We start from the raw sequence: 19,999 nt of genomic DNA on the forward strand, positions 1-19,999 counted from the left end.
CGGGCGGCGGGGGGATCCCGGGTTGAAGTGGACGGGGTGGGGGCAGAGGGGGCGGGCGGCGAGGGGGTCCTAGGTTGAAGTGGACGGGGCGGGGGCAGATAGGGCGGGCGGCGGGGGGGTCCCGGGTTGAGGTGGACGGGGCGGGGGCAGAGGGGGCGGGCGGCGGGGGGGTCCCGGGTTGAAGTGGACGGGGCGGGGGCAGAGGGGGCGGGCAGCGAGGAGGGGTCCCGGGTTGAGGTGGAGGGGGCGGGCGACGCGGGGGGTTCCGGGTTGAAGTGGACGGGGCGGGGGCAGAGTGTTCGGGCGGCGGAGGGGTCCCGGGGCGGGGGTAGGGGGGGCGGGGGGGTTCCCGGGGCGGGGGCAGATGGGGCTGGAGGCGGGGGGGTGTCCCGGGGCGGGCGGCAGAGGGGTTCCGGGTTGAGGTGGGCGGCGGGGGCAGAGGGGGCGGGCGGCGGCGGGGTCCCGGGGCGGGGGCAGATGGGGCTGGAGGCGCGGGGGGGGTCCCGGGGCGGGCGGCAGAGGGGTCCCGGGTTGAGGTGGGCGGCGGGGGCAGAGGGGGCGGGCGGCGGCGGGGTCCCGGGGCGGGGGCAGATGGGGCTGGAGGCAGGGGGGGGTCCCGGGGCGGGCGGCGGAGGGGTCCCGGGGCGGGGGCAGAGGGGGCGGGCGGCGGAGGGGTCCCGGGTTGAGGTGGGCGGGGCGGGGGCAGAGGGTTCGGGCCAGGCGGGGGCCCCCGGGGCGGGCGGCGCAGGAGGACGGGAGGGCGGGCGCTAGGACCGCGCGGCCGCCGCGCTCCCGCGCCCTGGCTGGCTCGGCTGGCTGGGCTCCGCGCTCAGTGCTGCAGTGGAGGCGGCGGCGGCGCTGCGGGAGGAGGCCTCGCCGGGCAGGGCGGGCGGGATCGGCGGCGGCGGCGGCTCCCGGGGGGGAGGTCCAGGCCCGGGACTGGCCGAGGTAGGAGCGGGCCCGGGCGGCGGAGGGGGCCGCTTCCCTAGGGCCGATCCTCCCCTTCTCCGCCTCCGGGGTGGGGGCGGTGCCATGGGGCAAGCGGGCAGGGAGCGGGGGGGCTGGCAGCCGGGCATGGGGCCGAGGAGCTGGCAGAGCCCCCCCGCTGCACCGGCTGCAGCCCCCCCCGGCGGCGTTTGCTCCGCACCGCAGCCCCCCCCCCGCTTGTTGCATTTTATTTGATTGCAAAGAAATCGGCCCTAGATGTTGCACTGACCCCCCCCCGGCGAGCTCACGTGCCCCCGCCCGGGGGGGGGTCGGTCCCGGGGGCTGCCCCCTCCCCGCACCCGGCCGCCTTGATGCGGGGCACGTGAACTTGATTCACCCCGGGGGCCGTGCGGGGAGGTAACAGCCCCTCATCAATTAATCAGCCCTCGGTCCCATTCCCGGAGGTCGAGCTGCAGCTTTGGCGTTGAATCCGGGGGGGTCGTGGGGGGGGGCACCCGGGGCTTGTCTTTATTTCACGCCGCTCTTTGCAGACGTGTCTCGGTTGCGTTGCTCTGCATTGCTCCCGGGGCGGCTGCTGCTGTTATGTTTTTTGCAGCGGTACGTTGGGGTTTATTAAAAAATAAGCTGGGGGCGGCGGGGGGGAGAAGGATGAGCCCAGTTCCAGGGCAGGGAAATAATCCCTCTCCGCCTCCCTCAGCCCCTTCTGGGGAGGGACTGGAGAGTCGTGTTTGCAAGAGGGTGGTATGGAGGGCAAAGCAGAGAAGCAGGAAAAATGGCAGCCTGGCATGACCCTCGCTCTCTCCCTGTGCCCCCCCCTTCGCTCCTAGCCAGTGCCCTCCAGAGAAGGGGGCCTTATGCGGGGTGCCGAGCAGGGAGTCCGGCCGGGAGGGGGTCGGAGGGTTCTGTAGACAGCTGCAGGGTGTCGGGCACCGCCTGGGGGGCTGTGCTGATCTGCTGGGAGAGGAGACTGTCCCCAGGGAGCAGGTCCCCGCTGTGCACCCCCACCTGTGGCTTGCTGTGTTGGTGTAGAAAGTAGGAGGGACCCCCTTGAATTTGGGCGGGAGGAGATGCTGCTGTCTGCTGTTGGATTGTGCCTCCTGAGGGCCAGGGCTGGGGTGCAGGGAGGTATAATTCCCTAGGCTGACTGCTGTCAGCATCCTCTTGTTCTGGAGCTTGGCTGAGGGCATGGGAGGAAACCTGCCCCCCTCTCCCCAGCACAAGCTGAGGCCGGGCCAGGGAGGGAGGGGTGCAATGTAGGGAAGGTGGAGGGTTTTTGGGGGGGGGAGGCGTGAGAAGGGAGGGTTCTTCCCCTGTATCGTACCATCAGACCTGGGCCCAGGGGAGAATCCTCAAGATAAAGACTCCACAAGGGGCAGAGGAAGCGGCTACATCTGCGAGTGGATTTGGAGGAGCCAGGCTGGTTCACAGCCCCCCAGTAAAGCTTGGGTCTGTCCTCCCTGTGAGGAGCTGGGTGCAGACGTGTCCTTGAAGGGTTTGCATCTGCACCGGTGAAGGGCAAGGCATCGCAGCTGGGATTTGGGGGGGAAGGAGGGAGGCTGCACTGGGGATCTGGCCCCCTCCCTAGTGCACACACTCACTGCAGGGGAATGGGCTCCATGGGACCATTTAATCAGCCCCACAAATTCGCCCTGTAAAACTCACTCCCTTCCCTCCTGCCTGTGCCTCTTTCTTCCCTGCATTGCCTGCTTGGCTGGTTTATCATCCTGGGCCTGGCAGAGGGCCAGGCTCCATCCCCTCCCCTCGGGGCGCTCTTTTCTCCAGCCTTTGGGCCGGGATCTGGCAGGCAGTTCGGGGGGGTGAAGTGGGGGAACACACTGCAAATCTCTGCTCCCCCACCCCAAGTCCTGTTGTCTTTTTATTTAGAAATTGTCTCCCTCCCTCTTTTCCATCTTAGGCAGCAGCAGCAAGGCTGGTCTGCCTGTATTGTGACAAGGGCTTTGCAGCTCCCTCCAAACAGAAGACGCCTGGAGGGGTTCGGTAAGGCAGGCTGGCATCTGAGATGGGCACGTTAGTCATTCTGTGCACACAAGTGTCATTGCCTTAGCCTGCCCATCTGTGTGCGTGTGTGTGTGTGTGTGTGTGTCTGTTTCTCTTGCGCTCCCATCCGTCATCTGGGAGTGACAAAGTCCTGTGGGATATGCATGGAGAATCTTTTCCTTACACGCAGTCATTTCAAAATGATCTTTGTCAAAACGCTTGCCCCAGCTGGGGGACGGAGCCCTGCTACCTTTAGCCTCAGAAAGTTCTCAGGCCAGGACTGGGGCAAAGAGGACAAGATGACGTGCTTCGTAAGATTGTATCCACGTATGACATGCACCGTGATGCTCCTGTTACTGTTTCCACAGACTTTCCTAGATGTCTCTTCTAACGTTAATTGACGGTTCGAGTCAGTGATTCCTTTTTTCAGTGTTCAGATGTCTGTGTGTCTGTGAGCAAGCGAAATCTTCCTCTTAAGCCCAGTTCCCCCCTTTGTGCTGTGTAAATGGCATCACAATTGGATTGGCTTTACTGTATTTCCATTGCTTTGCTAAGTGGATGATTGCAGAGTCAAACCAAGAAAGAGGTCATTGGGGAAGTTCAGGTAAACTGCTAACCTCTGGAGAGCAGAGGCTTTGAGAACACCCATTGTGTACATATGTGTGTGTATTTTTAACTTCACTGTTTATATGGGTCTGGAGTACCATTTAGGAAGGTGAGTGTTCTGTCTGTCATCCTATGGGAGGAGAAGGCCTGGAAATTTGTAAGCAAATTCTTCACATCCAGTGGTTGTGAAGTTCTTGACAATAATGGAAGAGGAACTGACCTTTCTGTGTTAAGTAACTGCTCTCAGTAACTCTTCACACATGCAATAGCATTTCATGCTGAGTCAGCTCGAAAGTTCCTAGCAGGAGTCTTTTTTCTTAAAATGAAACATCCACAAACATTTCTAGGAAATAATGGATGCCCATCTATAACACTCGTACAAGCAGTTCTATAGTAGAGTGTCAGTGGGATTAGGGGCCAAACGATGTTTCCTTAGCTATTTAAATAATCTCTACGTTTCTAACTGTCTTAAAGCCATGTGTCTGGGCTGATTGGAATGAAAGCAGCGCTGAAATGATTTAGTTCCTAACGTCATTCTCAGTGAAACTTGGGCTGGGTAAAACCCTGGAGGGATGTTTGCATTTAAAAAGTTGGCAGAATCCGCTAATTTGATCCTGCTTTGCAAAGTATTTTTGAGGGTGGGCACCACCCCTGTCACCACAGCACCTCCCATTCTTTACTGTAGTTCTTTGGTACTTTGTACAATGGAGCTCTGCTTTGGAAATCAGTTCTGGGAACCTCAGGTGATTTAATATTCGTTGTGCATAGTCCTAAAAATGTCACTACATGACTGTATCACTGCTTGATTGATTCCATGCCGGCATCTCCCCACACTTACACCAAACCATGGGCTGTTTTTTTTTCTTTGCTGTCTGTTGCAGTTTGGGGTTCTTCTAACCTCCAGCATCCTTGCTTTGCTCAGGCTATGTCTATACTTACAGAGTGTCTGATGTGCCGCGATCAATCCTCCAGGGTTCAATTTTGCTGCGTCTGTGAAGACATGGCAAAATTGATCTCTCTGAACTCAACCGTCGACCTTGGTACTCCATACTGCCGCATGGAGTAGAACGTCGGCATGAGCCCAAAACTCCCCCACACCCCCAACACTGGGGAACAAAGTGGAATCTGATGTGTCAATTCTAGCAAGGCTAGGCTACGTCTACACTAGCCCCAAACTTCGAAATGGCCACGCAAATGGCCATTTCGAAGTTTACTAATGAAGCTCTGAAATGCATATTCAGCGCTTCATTAGCATGTGGGCGGCTGCGGCACTTCGAAATTGACGTGCCTCGCCGCCGCGCGGCTTGTCCCGACGGGGCTCCTTTTCGGAAGGATCACGCCTACTTCGAAGTCCCCTTATTCCTGTGAGCAGATGGGAATAAGGGGACTTCGAAGTAGGTGGGGTTCTTTCGAAAAGGAGCCCCGTCGGGATGAGCCGCGCAGCGGCAAGGTGTGTCAATTTCGAAGCGCCGCGGCTGCCCGCATGCTAATGAAGCGCTGAATATGCATTTCAGCGCTTCATTAGTAAACTTCGAAATGGCCATTTGCGTGGCCATTTCGAAGTTTGGGGCTAGTGTAGACACGGCCCTAATGGCATAGCTAGGATTGCGTATCTGGGATCGACTTTGTTCCCTGGTGTAAACCAGGCCTCAGTCTATGGTGGTTCTAATCTTCTTAGGGTGCTTGAGAACAGTTTGAGAGGTTTCACTTATAAATCCCTTGAATGTCTCAGGTGGCTAAGGTATTGGTAGAAAATAGGCATGCACGCAACTCTGGTGTGTTGGTGATGACAGTCCAGGAAGGGAAACACTGTTCTCTGCTCTGGGCTTCTTAGAGCCTGTCGCAGAACTGAAGAGGAAGTGAACTGCTCCAGTAAAGCTCTTTATTACCCGGGTGTGTGAGTTTAATTTTCCATGTAGAATCTACTGTTTTGATGTATGGGATGTTTCATGGGGGAGTGGTACAGAATTAGTTACAGGTAAACAGTGACACGTTTCACACTTTTGAGTGTAGTTTTCTAGAGTTTGGGACCAAACTGTGACGGGGTTCCTGAATGTTCTTACAGATTTTGGGCGGCTTTGGAACAAAGTCCTTCTTGACCTGTTAACTAGTTACTTTTGTAGTAGCCGTTCTGTTAGGTGTCCAGGTGGGTGGGGTAGGGTTGTCCGACTTCCAGGAGCACATGAAGTAAACATTTCATAGATTCATAAACTTTAAGGTGAGATCAAACAGGCCATCAGATTTTCGCTCGGACACCACCTGCTGCACTGAGCCTAGTGACTGGTCTGTCTGAAAAAGCAGATGCCTTCTGGAAAGACCTTAGATTGGAAGCCATCAAGAGATGGAGACTCCATCACTTCCCTAAACCCCTCACCCTTCAATATTGCACCTTATTTCTCACTGGAATGTGCTTGTTTTCACCTACCTGCTGCTGGTTCTTGTACTTCTCACTGGTGGGAAGAACTCTTTCGTACCAGGATTTTCCCCCGTGAAGGCACTCATACCCTGCACTCGACTGACTTCTCAGCCTTATTTCTGAGACGCTGGCCAGATGGAGCTCTCTCAGTCTCTCACTGCAGGGCATTCTTGTCCAGCCTCTAGTCGTTTTTTTGGCTCTTTCCTGCATTTTCTCCAATTTTCAACATCCTTCTAACTTGTACATCCCAGAACTGGATGTAGTATTCCAGGATTGATCTCATCCATGTTGTGCACATCGGAAATTACCTCCCCGCTCCTGTGCCCCAGTTTCTACTGTCAAGGGTGACATTGGCTATGCTTTCTCCAGTTTGACCTGGGAACTTGGTCAGTTCCTTGCTCACCATGGTCCCTAAATGCTTTTTACTCTCTTCTTTCCAGAATACACTCTTCCCTTCCCATGGCTATGGCCTGCAGTCCTTGTTCCTGGATATATAACTTCACATGATTACGTTTCAAGTGTAGGAGAGGATCTTGACTGGTTAGATTACAGTGTAGGAGAAAAGAAACTCTTGTTGTGTGGAATAACTTTCAGCGGGGCTATTTTGGGGCCTTTTCCCATATCTTCCTCTTTGCTGTTGAGTCTTTTGCTGAGAACCAGCCTTTCTTCCTCCAACATGCCTGTTTTTGTGTATTTTCACCTGACCTATGTGCTGTCACTGGCCCCAGCACTTGGCAGAGTTGCTGGTCTGATTTTGCTGAAATTCCCAGGGTATAATGTGAAGTTTCATGTAGCTCTCTGTGACGGAAGAAGCCACATACAAATTGAGATTCTGGCTTCTTTGCCTAACACTGACACAATTTTGAATAATAAGCAAAATATTTGATCATAGAAATTTATAATGAGCTAAGTGTTTAACTGGATCAAGCCAATACTTTTATTACCCACGACAGTGAATTTATTACAGCCATCTGTTGGAAGTAATGGCACAGGTGACACATCCCTTCTAAGCTGTTAGTCCTGAACATTTTTTGGCAAATAAGACTGATTTTGTTTAATCTGTGTCTTATCAGCCTTGTTGTAGTGGAAAGAGAGACATTCCCAAATGCCTTCTTTTCTGACTGTTCAGAGTTATGGTTTGCAGTACCATTTATTTGATGCTGTTTTGGAAAGTGACGTGCTCTGACCTCAGGTTCTAAGGAGAGGTGGGCTTGCTGGCTACTCTCATGGGATGTCTCCAGTGAAAACTCAGGTGCAGTAGATGCTGACTCAGGGTAGGTACCACTCTTAGCTCTGAGTCAGTTCTCAGTGAATGCTGCCGTGTTGAGCTGCTGGAGGGGGTGGTAATGACTCAAAGTTGTCAGTTCTCATCTTTCTGAGTCAGTGTTCAGCTAATGCCCCGGAGTGATTTAAGGACAGCTGAGTGGTTGTTGGTGGCTCAGTAAGTGTCTCCTGTTCCTGAGTCAATTCTGAACTAGTGCATTGGGATGGGAAGAGGAAGGAGGGACTGTGCTGGCACAGGGGCTGTCGGTGGTTAGTAATCATACCTGTCATATTTGAAGTGCTTTGAACTGGTTCCCCAAGAGTACCTCCCAGCTCCCTGGAGAGCGCCCCGTTTTTGCAAGTGCAAAGTAAGCAGCACACAGCCCTTCCTCCCCACTTCTCCGTTGAACCACTCTTCCCCCTGCATGTGAGGGGCACCGTGTTAGCAGAGGTGCTGTCCTACCCGTCAGCAGTGCAGCTCAGCTTCTAAGTATCTGGGGTCAGCAGAGGTCCTTGGGTGCTTGCTGGCAGGGGAAGGGTGTCATCTCTCTGTCATGGCCAAGCACCAGCAGGGGTAGGGGTAACTGCTTGCTGGCGTGCCTCAAATTCTGCATGTCACATCTGAGCAAAGAAACCGTGCCCTGCAGCAGCTGGGGGGCCAGTAACGGAGAGAGCATGCGTGTGCGTCTGGCATGTGCATTGCAGTGGTATGCGTACCGTATGCATGCCAGTGGACGGGTCTTGGGGTGCTGGCCTTTGTGATGCAGCTTGCCCTTATCATTAATAGCAGAGGCAAGAGGCTCCTGAGTTCTCCTCTTTGAAATGACTTGAGATAAAATGCCTGTTAGGTTTCTGTGAGTTCCCCATATGTGCTCAGGCTGAAGCATCCTGACAGCAGGCCTTTAGGAGTTCCTAATAAACCCTGGTTTGTCAGCACTGCATGTCTCATCGAAGGTAACCCACTTTAACGCCTCTGCCGTTAGTGGGAGTGACTGGCAGGTCCCATGCAAGCTATGCCTTGTGGGGGAAGTGCTGTAAGTTTTCTTTCCCACTTGCCTTCAGTTGTAAGGTCAGACTGAGCTGTTAAATAGAGGAGCAGAGGAACGGGCATAGTCCTTCCCTGCACTTCAAAGGCAGGCACTGGTGCGTGAGTGGGAGAGCCAAGCAAGTGGCAAGGAGAGGAATAATTGTGAGACCTGCTGCACTGACTGGGTGAAACTCTTCCAGTTTGCAAGCTTCTGCTCAGCCTTTGCTGCTAATGTGCTGGTAACACCACTGGGCGCTAGAGCACAGGAGGAGGGGTGTGTGCCGTGATCAGGGAAGCGAGCGTTGGAGGAGCACGCTACTTTGGGTAAGGTGGTTCAGAGAGCTTGGGACCAAGGCCAGGCTGCTGTGATGGGCCTCTCCTGAAGGCCCCACAGCTTCCATCCTGCATGTGTACCCTGTCTCCGGGGTGTTCTGAGACTCTCTCTGGTGACGCTTAGACAGAAGGAATGTTGTGTAGACCTTGTCCAGCCTCCTTGAGATGCAGAGGCAAGGTCATTCGCGGGCTGGGCAGGAAGTCCCCTTCCTCCTCTTGGCTTCCAGGGGAAAGGGGGGGGGTTCACGCTCTGTGGTGGCAGAAGGACAGCGCTGTGCCAGTGGCTGTCTTTGAAAAAGGGTCTGTGTTTTAAGTTCAGCAGAGGGCAAAGGGAGACGTTCGGTGGTGATGCTGTCAAAGCATGGTGGGGGCCAGGGGAGGTCTTTGTTGCTCATTGTTCCCCGGTTTTCCCCATGTGTATTCCCCTTCTGCCTGGTGTTTCTAACAGAGCCTGCCTATTTTTAGTGCATTTGGAGACCATGTTTGCTGGAAGCGAATCAAAGCCTGAGAACTGGCTATTTTTCAGAGCGGAGCTGCGTGCTGCTCTGAGCGAGCCGTTTCTCTGGGACATTGGGGATGACCTGGGGTGGGGGCTGGCAGGCGGTGCTGAGCTATTTGCTGGCCTGGTGTGTGTGTTGGAACGCCTGCCTAATGGCAGAGCTCCCTGCATCTGGGGGGAGAAGTGGCTGACAGAGGTGTTTCAGATGGGTTTGAGGAGGCTTACTTACACATGCCGGCTCAGCTGGGGCCCAAAGGGTGGGAGACCCACCAGGGGAGAGTGTTCTGTGGTGAGGGGCCCCCAGGGGTACAAGAGCCCTGCAGTGGAGCTGGACTGCGTGGGGGGATATGGAAGTCCAGAGGGAGGGGTGAGACCCTGGCAGAGGAGTCAGACAGCGTGGGGAGCGAGGGGAGAGGGAATATCAGACCCTGACTGAGGAGCTGGATTGCCTGGGGGGTGGGGGTCTAGGCCAGATTAGATGACACCCACTGACTGAGGAGCTGCATTGCATGGTGGGGGGCCTAGGCCAGATTAGGTGACACCCCCAATTGAGGAGCTGGATTGCCTGGGGGGGGCGCTAGACCAGATTAGGTGGCACCCCCTAATTGAGGAGCTGGATTGCCTGGGGGAGGCTAGGCCAGATTAGGTGACAGCCCCTGACTGAGGAGCTGGATTGCATGCGGGGGGCTAGGCCAGATTAGGTGACACCCCCTAACTGAGGATCTGGATTGCCTGGGGGTGGGGCTAGGCCAGATAAGGTGACACCCCCGGCTGAGGAGCTGGATTGCATGCGGTGGGGGCTAGGCCAGATTAGGTGACAACCCTGACTGAGGAGCTGGATTGCATGGGGGTCTAGGCCAGATTAGGTGACACCCCCTAATTGAGGAACTGGATTGCCTGGGGGGGGCTAGGCCAGATTAGGTAACAGCCCCTGACTGAGGAGCTGTATTGCATTGGGGGGGGGGGGGGGGCTAGGCCAGATTAGGTAACAGCCCCTGACTGAGGAGCTGTATTGCATGGGGGGGGGGGGGGGCTAGGCCAGATTAGGTAACAGCCTCTGACTGAGGAGCTGTATTGCATGGGGGGGGGGGCTAGGCCACATTAGGTTGACACCCCCCTGACTGAGGAGCTGGATTGCATGTGGGGGGCTAGGCCAGATTAGGTGACACCCCCTAATTGAGGATCTGGATTGCCTGGGGGTGGGGCTAGGCCAGATAAGGTGACGCCCCCGACTGAGGAGCTGGATTGCATGCGGCGGGGGCTAGGCCAGATTAGGTGACACCCTTGACTGAGGAGCTGGATTGCCTGGGGGGGCTAGGCCAGATTAGGTGAAACCCCTGACTGAGGCGCCAGATTGCATGGGGGGAGCTAGGCCAGATTAGGTGACACCACCTAATTGAGGAGATGGACTGCTGTGGGGGGGCTAGGCCAGATTAGATGACACTCCCTAATTGAGGTGCTAGATTGCATGGGGGGGCTAGGCCAGATTAGGTGACAACTTCTGCTGAGGAGCTGGGTTGCATGGCAGGGGCTAGGCCAGATTAGGGGGCACCCCCAACTGAGGAGCTGGATTGCATGTGGGGCTAGGCCAGATTAGGTGACACCCCCTAATTGAGGAGCTGGATTGCCTGGGGGTGGGGTTAGGCAAGATTAGGTGACACCCCCTAACTGAGGAGCTGGATTGCATTGGGGTCTAGGCCAGATTAGGCAACACCCCCTAATTGAGGAGCTGGATTGCCTGGGGCGGGGGCTAGGCCAAATTAGGTGACACCCACTAATTGAGGAGCTGGATTGCCTGGTGGGGGGCTAGGCCAAATTAGGTGACACCCGCTAATTGAGGAGCTGGATTGCCTGGGGGAGGCTAGGCCAGATTAGGTGACAGCCCCTGACTGAGGAGCTGTATTGCATGGTGGGGGCTAGGCCAGATTAGGTGACACCCCCTAATTGAGGATCTGGATTGCCTGGGGGTGGGGCTAGGCCAGGTAAGGTGACACCCCCAACTGAGGAGCTGGATTGCATGCGGCGGGGGCTAGGCCAGATTAGGTGACACCCCTGACTGAGGAGCTGGATTGCATGGGGGGGCTAGGCCAGATTAGGTAACACCCCCAATTGAGGAGCTGGATTGCCTGGGGGGCTAGGCCAGATTAGGTGAAACCCCCGGCTACGGAGCCAGATTGCATGAGGGGAGCTAGGCCAGATTAGGTGACACCACCTGATTGAGGAGGTGGATTGCTGGCGGGGGGGCTAGGCCAGATTGGGTGACACCCCCTAATTGAGGAGCTCGATTGCATGGGGGGGCTAGGCCAGATTAGGTGACACCCCCTAATTGAGAAGTTGGATTGCATGGGGGGGGGCTAGGACAGATTAGGTGATACCCCCTAATTGAGGATCTGGATTGCATGGGGGGGGGCTAGGCCAGATTAGGTGACACTCCCTAATTGAGAAGTTGGATTGCATGGGGGGGGCTAGGCCAGATTAGGTGACACCCCCTAATTGAGGAGCTGGATTGCCTGGGGGTGGGGCTAGGCCAGATTAGGTGACACTCCCGACTGAGGAGCTGGATTGCCTGGAGGGGGCGGGGGGGCTAGGCCAAATTAGGTGACACCCCGACTGTGGAGCTGGATTGCCTGGGGGAGGCTAGGCCAGATTAGGTGACAGCCCCTGACTGTGGAGCCTCAGCCCCTGACTGAGGAGGTGGATTGCCTGCGGGGGGTACGAGTTTGAGGGGTGTCAGAGCCAATTGGTGCTGCTCAGGATGAGCAACATGGGGTGCTCCCCGCGCCAGTGAGGCCACGGCTTGGGGGTACAGCTCTTAGGGGTTGGGCACGGCACACAGGCAGCGCTGGGAGATCTGTCCTGCCCTGGGCCCAGAGGCAGCACCGCAGAGACGGCCTCTCAAGGCGGGGGCCTCCTGGCTAAGCTCAGGGTGGGCAGAGGTGGGGCGGTCGCTGAGGATGGCCATTGGAGGCTGACGCCACCCAAGGGCAGCGGCGGACCTGGCCCTTGGCAGGGAGGTGGTGAGAAAGGCTCTTGGGTTTTGCCTCTGCTGGGGAAGCTTAGGCCGTTTTCCCGCCTCTCCGCTGGTTGAAAAAGCTGCGCTGGTCGGCGAGGCAGCAGGCCCTGCTGCTTCATGCACCTCGTGGCCACCGAACTTGGGCAACTCCCTGGCCCGCCGAGCACCACTAGCTCACTGGCTGAGGGCGTCCTGGGGGCTCCGAGAATAGCTCGCCTTCCCCTCGGCCAGCGCCGCAGGTCCTCACCTTGGTCCCACGGGTCCCAGCCAGCAATTCAGCTGTGGACCTGGGGCTGACTCGGCAACTTCAGCCCAGCTGCCTTCCCGGTTCTCCCCCTGCTGCTGCACTCCTTCCTGGCTGTGCTCGCGGCCCACAGCTCAGCTGCCTGCTGAGAGCTGGTCTCCTGGCTGCCTGATTCCCCTTCCGACCCAACAGCAGGACTTGCCATGCTGGGCTGTGTGGGGAGCAGAGCATGGCCAGGAGCAGAGTGCAGACAACATGCATCACCGGGGGGGCGGGGGGATGTCATCTGGGGGGCATAGCGCGTGGGCTAGGGGGAGTCTCAGCCAGGGGGTGGCCGGGGAAGCTGCCTGGGTTGTCACTGTCACCTTGCGGGAATTGCAGGCAGCAGGGGGGCTGGCCGTGCCGGAGAGGAGCAGGCGCTCTGCCGGGCCATGGTCTGTCTGCGGGATGGAGGGAGACAGGCCCCAAGGGAGTGGAGAGGCAGCTGGTGGGGTAGAGGTGGGAGCTGGAGCGATGTGAGTGGATGAGGGATCGGCTTGCCCGGTGAGAGGCTGTGAAAGGAGAAGAGTCAGGGGTCAAAGACCGGCCTGTGGCACAGGTTCTGAGCCGGGGTGCAGGGGTCCGTGAGCTGGTTGTGGGGGCTGCTGAGCGTTAGACTCCCTGGAGCCTAAGGTGCTCCCCAAGTCCTCCTGTGTGGGGCCGACGCGCTGGGTGTGAGGCCCCCTGGGGCAGCTGCCCAGCTCGTTAGCCCCCTAAGGCCGGCCCTGGCTTTTCTAGGCGGAAGAGCAGTTCTTGTGGCACAGGCGGGCGGTGAAGCTTTAAACAGCTTGCTGGGGCGGGGGATGCTCAGAATGAAAAGGTTGCGAGAGGACCCCTGAGCTACCGGAGTGGAGACCACGAGAGCCCCAAACCGTGCTCAGAGCGGGCCAGGAGAGGAGGGAGTCTTGAGAGCCGCAGCTGGCGGACACGTCAAGCAGGAGTCTGACCTGCGGTGTGGAAGGCAGCAGCCAGGGCAAGGTGGTGAGGAAGCTCAGTGCTCTGGGAATGGCCTGGAGGGGAGGTTGGAGGAGACCCTGGTGCGGAGAACGTTCCTTGCTGCCCGGGCCTCCTAGCGGAGGGGAAGCAGCTTCCCCCCCCTTGGTCTCAGGATCCCTGCAAAGAACGAAAGGCCGGGGGAGGCTGCGTTAGCTCCCTGGCCTCTGAACAGAGCAGAAATGGGGGGCAGCGCTGGAGGCTCTGACCCCTGCATGCAGCTGGGGCCAGGCGCAGAGAGGGGGAGAGAGAGAGAGAGAGAGAGAGACTGGTTCTGTCCTGCATCCAGCCCCCACGCCCCGCTTCAGCGTGAGCAGAGGTGTGGGGACGGGGCTGGTTCCTTCCTACACCCCCCCCCCCACCTCAGCACAGAGCAGAGGTGTGGGGAGGGGCTGGTTCCTTCCTACACCCCCCCCCACCTCAGCACAGAGCAGAGATGTGAGGAGGGGGCTGGTTCCTTCCTACATCCCCCCCCTCCACCTCAGCACAGAGCAAGAGGTGTGGGGAGGGGCTGGTTCCTTCCTACACCCCCCCCCTCCACCTCAGCACAGAGCAGAGGTGTGGGGAGGGGCTGGTTCCTTCCTACACCTCCCCCCCACCTCAGCACAGAGCAGAGGTGTGGGGAGGGGCTGGTTCCTTCCTACACCCCCCCTCCACCTCAGCACAGAGCAGAGGTGTGGGGAGGGGCTGGTTCCTTCCTACACCCCCCCCCCACCTCAGCACAGAGCAGAGGTGTGGGGAGGGGCTGGTTCCTTCCTACACCCCCTCCCACCTCAGCACAGAGCAGAGATGTGGGGAGGGGCTGGTTCCTTCCTACACCCCCCCTCCACCTCAGCACAGAGCAGAGGTGTGGGGAGGGGCTGGTTCCTTCCTACACCCCCCCCCCACCTCAGCACAGAGCAGAGATGTGAGGAGGGGCTGGTTCCTTCCTACACGCCCCCCCCACCTCAGCACAGAGCAGAGGTGTGGGGAGAGGCTGGTTCCTTCCTACGCCCAGCCCCACCCCCAGCCTCAGCAGGAGCAGAGGTGTGGGGGGAGGGAGGGGTGGGGGACACCCAGTGCTGGCTTCTGCCCAAAGCTGGGGGGAGCAGAGAGCGGGAGGGGCGGGTTCCTTCCTACGCCCAGTTCCCCCCCACCTCCCCCCCCCCGGCCTCGGCCGGCAGCAGAGGTGTGGGGATGGGCTGGGGGAGGGAGCCGGGAGAAGCTGCTCCCTGCCCCCCCCCCCCCCCGGCACAGCCCGGCACAGCCCGGGGGGCAAGAGGTGCGCCTGGGGTTTAAGTTTGTGCTCTGGAGGCAGCGGCTCTGCCTGCCCGGCAGCCCCCCACCCTCCTGGCTGGGAACGAGCTGCTGCGGCTGGAAAGCTCTAGAAACAATTCGCAGCTCCGGTGCCAAAGGCAACAGCAGCCCGGGCCATGGCGAATGCAGGCAGCGTTCTCCATAGCAACAGGTGCTTGCTGTGGTGGGCAGCCCCTGCCGGGGCGGGGGCCGCATCTCTCTGGGACCGTGGGCGGCGGGGGGGTGTCTCTGCCCTGGGACAGGACTTTGGAGTTGACTGGGGGGCCAGGCCGGGCGAGGGGCTCTCCTCAGCCTCTGGAGCAGCCGGGAAGCGTGATGTCAGGGTGGGGGGGGGACCCTGCAGGTGGGTGGGGGGAGGCCAGCAGAGCTGGGGGGAAAGGGGCCCCTGCCTGGCTGAGTCAAGGCTGCAGCGTGTTAATAATTGTCCCTGGCTGGGGGCGAGGCAGCTTCGAGCTGGTGCGTGTGGCTGCTGCAGGCAGTGGTGTTCCCAGCCTCACCCCGCGCCCTTCTCTGTGCTTCCTCCGCAGGTGGCAGGAGGGGCCGGCCGGCCGGACAGACGGAGGGCTGGGGACGTTGCTCTGGGGGCAGGTTTTAAACTTTCTTCTTGTTTTTAAAGTTGGAACTTTTTAATTTTATTTTATTTAAAAAAAAAAAAAAAGAAAAAAAAAAAAAGAAGCAAAACTTGCCAGCCTCCTCCTCTCCCCACAATGCCGTCCAACGGGTCTATTGACACCAGCAGCCCTGCTCCGGACAGGGAGACGCCCGACGCTCACAAGGTAAGGGACCGCCAGGGCAGCTTTGGCCTCTGAAGCAGGGCGCAGCCGCTCCGGGAGGGGTTGCTGTGCTTCCCGCTCTCTGATGGCCCACGCGTGGTGAGTTGGGAGGTCTCAGTCCAGTGGCCCTGTCCATGTCCAGGGTTGGTGCTACCTGGCAGAAGGGCCGCTGGTGTGGGGGCGCAAGGGGGAGCCGCTTGCCCAGCAGCTGTCTTGCCCCTCCTGGGGGGTGCATGGGGTTCAGGCTCTGGGGCTGTGCCTCTGGCCCCAGTGTTTTCAAAGGCCCATGCCTGTCTGATTGCTGGGGGGAGGTGTGGGGGACAGCAGGGCAAGTGGTGGCTGGGGCTGACGTGGGGCATGCGCTGGTTCAGTGTTTTTCAACCTTTTAATATAATGTACCCCTTTAAAAAAAAAAATGGTGAGTACCCTCAGACTTCGCTCGCGTGCCCTAAGGTTGTGCGTACACCGGCTGAGAAACAGGGTCCCACGGTGTTCTGAGGTCTTGAAACAAGGCCCCTTCAACCTCTCCAGACTACTGGACCTTTTTACGGGTCAGGTTTGTTTTGCATCCCACCGAGTTACACCTCACTGAAAAACTACTTACAAAATCATGCAAAAATCTCACAGCAGACTCCTGCTGACTTTCTACCGTCCTCTTATCAAATCAATGAATTGGAGTAGAAATACTGTACTTGCATTTCAGGGACAGGCGTATGCAGTACTAGAAAGAAGTCATTGTCTGAATGAACATTTAGATTCCTTTGACTTTACTAGTGTTTATGTGTAGCCTGTGGTGAAACCAGGCAAATAAGTAGGTGAGTTGATGCACCCCCAGAAGACCTCAGTTTACCCCTGGTTGAGCAGGACAGCTCTAGTGCCTCGCAGGTGGAGGGAGCGTGGCCACAGGCGGGTCCTGGATTTGACCTGGGAGTGAGACAGGCAGTGGGGAGGCGGGAGCTGCTGAGTGGGATTAGAGTGGATTGAGCTATTTCTGGGCACTGCTGGGTGGGGATGAGAGTGACTGTGTGATGGGACCTTCTGTTACCCTCCTTGCTGCCGCTCCGGTAAGGCAGGGGAAGGAGGACAGCTGTTCTGTTGGATAGGGTGGCCGTAGGAAGGCGGGGGCCTGGCTGCTCTGCAATGGCTGGTTCTCCTGCCCCTCTGCTCCTGGGCCATGGGGGCTTTGGCAGCAGGACGTGGGTCAGTACCCTCCATGTGGTCCCTGGTCTGACTTCACACACCTGGGTAGATGGGAATGTGGCCCCTTGCACCAGGGAGACACGAGTGTCATGGGGGAGTGCACGCGTGCACACGTGCAAGGAGTAGCGTGCCCCCCATGCCAGGGAGACCAGTATGATGGGGGTGTGCAACCACTTGCAGGGAGGAGTGCACCCCCCTGAGCCAGGGAGACACACATGTGTTTGGGGATTGCGTGCGTGTACAGACACGGAGTTCATCCCTGAGCCAGGGAGACACACGTGTGATAGGGGTGTGTGCACACACACACACACACACACACACACACACACAGGGGGAGGAGTGCACCCCCCTGCACCAGGGAGACAGAAGTGTGAGGAGGAGTGTGTACACACGCAGGGAGGAGTGCACCCCCCTGAGCCAGGGAGACACACGTGTGTTTGGGGATTGCGTGCGTGCACAGACACGGAGTTCATCCCTGAGCCAGGGAGACACACGTGTGATAGGGGTGTGTGCAAACACACACACACACACACACACACACACACACACACACACACACACACACACACAAAGGGGGAGGAGTGCACCCCCTCTGCACCAGGGAGACAGAAGTGTGAGGAGGAGTGTGTACACATGCAGGGAGGAGTGCACCCCTCTGCACCAGGGAGACAAGTTTGACGGAGGGAAACATGGGTGTGAGGGAGGAGTGCACACCTGAAGCGGGGTCACAAGCACAGGGGAGTGAACGCTCCTGCATCAGTCGGGGGGGAGCATGCAAGGGGGTAGTGCACACGCCTGAAGCAGGTGACCCCTAGCAGGGTGGAGAGATGTTGGGGTGTAGGTGGGGCAGAGAGCTTCGGCACGCACACTGGGCTCGAGTGCGAAGGAAAGGCAGCCTGGGAGGAGGGACCACACAATGTGGCGAAGGGCCTGGAGCAAGGACAGAGCTGAGAGGGACTGACGCCAGGCCAGCTGTACACAGATGTACGAGGGCAGGGGGCGGCAACCCGGAGAGCAAGAAGAGCCATTTTTTCCGAATTTGGTGAAAACAAACTTATTAATTCCAGAGCGGTGATGCCCGTGAATAAGAGATGGTCCTTAATGAATAACCTCACACCGTACTTTTTGTAACCCGTTTCAGACAGAGCGAACACACGATGGTTTGTACTACGATACATGTTACTGCAGGACAGTCACAAACTTTGTACAATACTCGATTTCCTCACACTCGATCTGTGTGTCTTTGTACCACCAGCTGGCTGCCGTCCACTCCGGAACCTTCTTTACCTGTGCCAATGTCACTTCACGTTTAATTTCCGTTTTCTTTCCTAAAATGCGTGTGGCCCTTCACAGCAGGAATGCTGCAGGCTTTTTCCTTTTCAAAATCTAGACTTTATTAACCATACGATCTAAACAGACACAGGGTCATATCCCCCAAGGCTCTGCAAGTGTGAAAGGGGGCATTATCCAGCCTTTCGAGAGCACTTATTGTTTGCTGTTTAGATACGAGCTGTTTGTTGTTGGGCTTTTAGACCGTCACCATTTATTGAAAATAATCAGGAAGGTTTTTTTTTTTTTATTTTACTTTGCAATTATCCCTAAAGAGCCTCCTGTGGCTCTGGAGCTGCAGGTTGCAGACCCCTGTGCTAGGGAGCGTGGCGGGAGAGAGGCACAAGGACGTTACGCGGGATGGCATGGGAAGCGATGCACACCGAGGGGGAGCAGGGCATAGGTGTGGGACTCCAGGGACCGAAGGAAGATTGAGACGTGCTGGGGGTGGAAAGAGGGAGGCGCAGGCCTGCTGGCGGTGGGGCAGGAAAAGGAGACCTTGTGCTCTCTCTCCCGATGAGGGGGAAGCACAAGGGCCTGTGGCAGAGCTGTGCTCATTTGTCAGCCAGAGCTGGGGGCCCAGCCCTATCGCCAATGCCGCGCTGGAGCGGGAGAGCTCGGGTGAGGCCCCGCAGGAGGAGGGGGCCTGTGAAGCAGGGTGTAGATACACCCCCCTCCATTGCCAGGGTGAGAGGTGCGCATGTCCCTGTGTGAGCCAGGTGTGCGGAGCGGGAGCGCGGTGCAGTAGCCCCTCTGAGAGGCGGGAGCACGCAGCAAGCCTGCGGCCCCCTGAGTGGGTTGCTGCGGGAAAGATTCCCACGCGGAGCAGCAGGTGGGGACTCTGGGCTGGAGCTGGCTGCACGGGGCCTGTGGTGTTCTACCTGGTTCCCTGGGCGCTGGGCGCCCCTCGCCTCACCTCCCTTCTTACCTCCTCCAAACTCACCAGAGGAGTTTGCAAGTCCAGCAGCAGCAGCAGCCTTTTGGTGGGCTGGTTTCTGAGCTCCATGTCCCGAACGTCTGCCCTCCAGCCACAAGCTGGGCCCGGTCGCAGCCTCCCCCTGCGGCTCAGCTGTTCCTAGCCCTTCCCTATGCTGAGCGCAGGACGCCTGCAAAATGATGCCTAGGGAGGCGAGTTGAACAGCTGTCAGTTGAAATTAAAGTTGAGTTGACTGAGCCCCTTAAAAAGAAGCATTGTGTAACTGGATTCGTGTTGTTTACCTTCTTTAAGGCTTTAGGGTGCAAACAGGGAGGAGTGACACACGCATTCGCGTACACCTCTCTTACGGGGGGAAGGGGGCTGTTACCAGCTGACTGTACTTCCTGCCTGGTACTCTGCCCGCCACACCTGTCTTGGCCCCGGCCATGGACCTGCCTCTCCGCGTACCTGGCACAGCTTCTTCCTGGGGGATGTGGGGGGCAAGCAGGGTCACATGCACCCCCTCCAGGTGTCCTTCCTTTCAGCACTGGAGGGAAGGGATGGGAGCTGATTCCAGCTCCAGAGAAGGAGAAGCAGGGAGCGGATGATCTTGTGTGTAGCTGGAAGCAGCTTGTCCCTGACCGCACAGTATCCAAAAGCAGCTAACGTCTCCAGGCTCCTGCTGGCCACGGATATAACCCAGCCGTCCCCTGGTTGCAGCGTGGGCGAGAGGGGGCTATGCCTTTAAGGTCACACTGTGCACCAGGGCCCAGGGAACCTGACTGCAGGGGCTTCAGTGGACCCAGCTACAGAGGTGGTGCAGCAGCCCCACATCCCTTGGAGGATGACCCAGGAGTGGGCTGTGTGCAAAGGGTGCTAAAGCCCTGCCTTGGGGGCTGCTCCATCCCCTACACCCCTCTTTTGCTGAGCCACCTTCAGCTGGAGCCTACAGGTTTGGGGTACGAACAGGCTGGAAATTGCTCCCCTGCTGTCCCCACCTGCCACTCCAGAGCTTAGCTGAGGGGCGGGGAGGCTGTAGGGGGTTGGTACATGCTGAGCTAAGCCGCTCCTGGCCAGTGCCCTTGGCTGGAGGTTCCTGGGCTTGC

General features: G+C 58.1%; 1 protein-coding gene across 4 annotated transcripts in view; it reads left to right on the plus strand.

Moving 5' to 3' along the window:
- Positions 1-866: 866 nt before the first annotated feature.
- DNMT3A (DNA methyltransferase 3 alpha) overlaps positions 867-19,999 on the plus strand; it is a 234,181-nt gene continuing 215,048 nt past the window's right edge. For all 4 annotated transcript variants that reach the window (XM_074991537.1, XM_074991538.1, XM_074991539.1 and 1 more), the window contains exons 1-2: positions 867-948; positions 15,203-15,451. In XM_074991537.1, coding sequence (XP_074847638.1) covers positions 15,383-15,451 — 69 coding nt within the window. In that variant the 5' untranslated portion in view covers positions 867-948; positions 15,203-15,382. The remainder of the gene's footprint in view (positions 949-15,202; positions 15,452-19,999) is intronic.

Source organism: Carettochelys insculpta, chromosome 3, assembly GCF_033958435.1.
Source record: "Carettochelys insculpta isolate YL-2023 chromosome 3, ASM3395843v1, whole genome shotgun sequence".
NCBI lineage: Eukaryota > Metazoa > Chordata > Testudines > Carettochelyidae > Carettochelys > Carettochelys insculpta.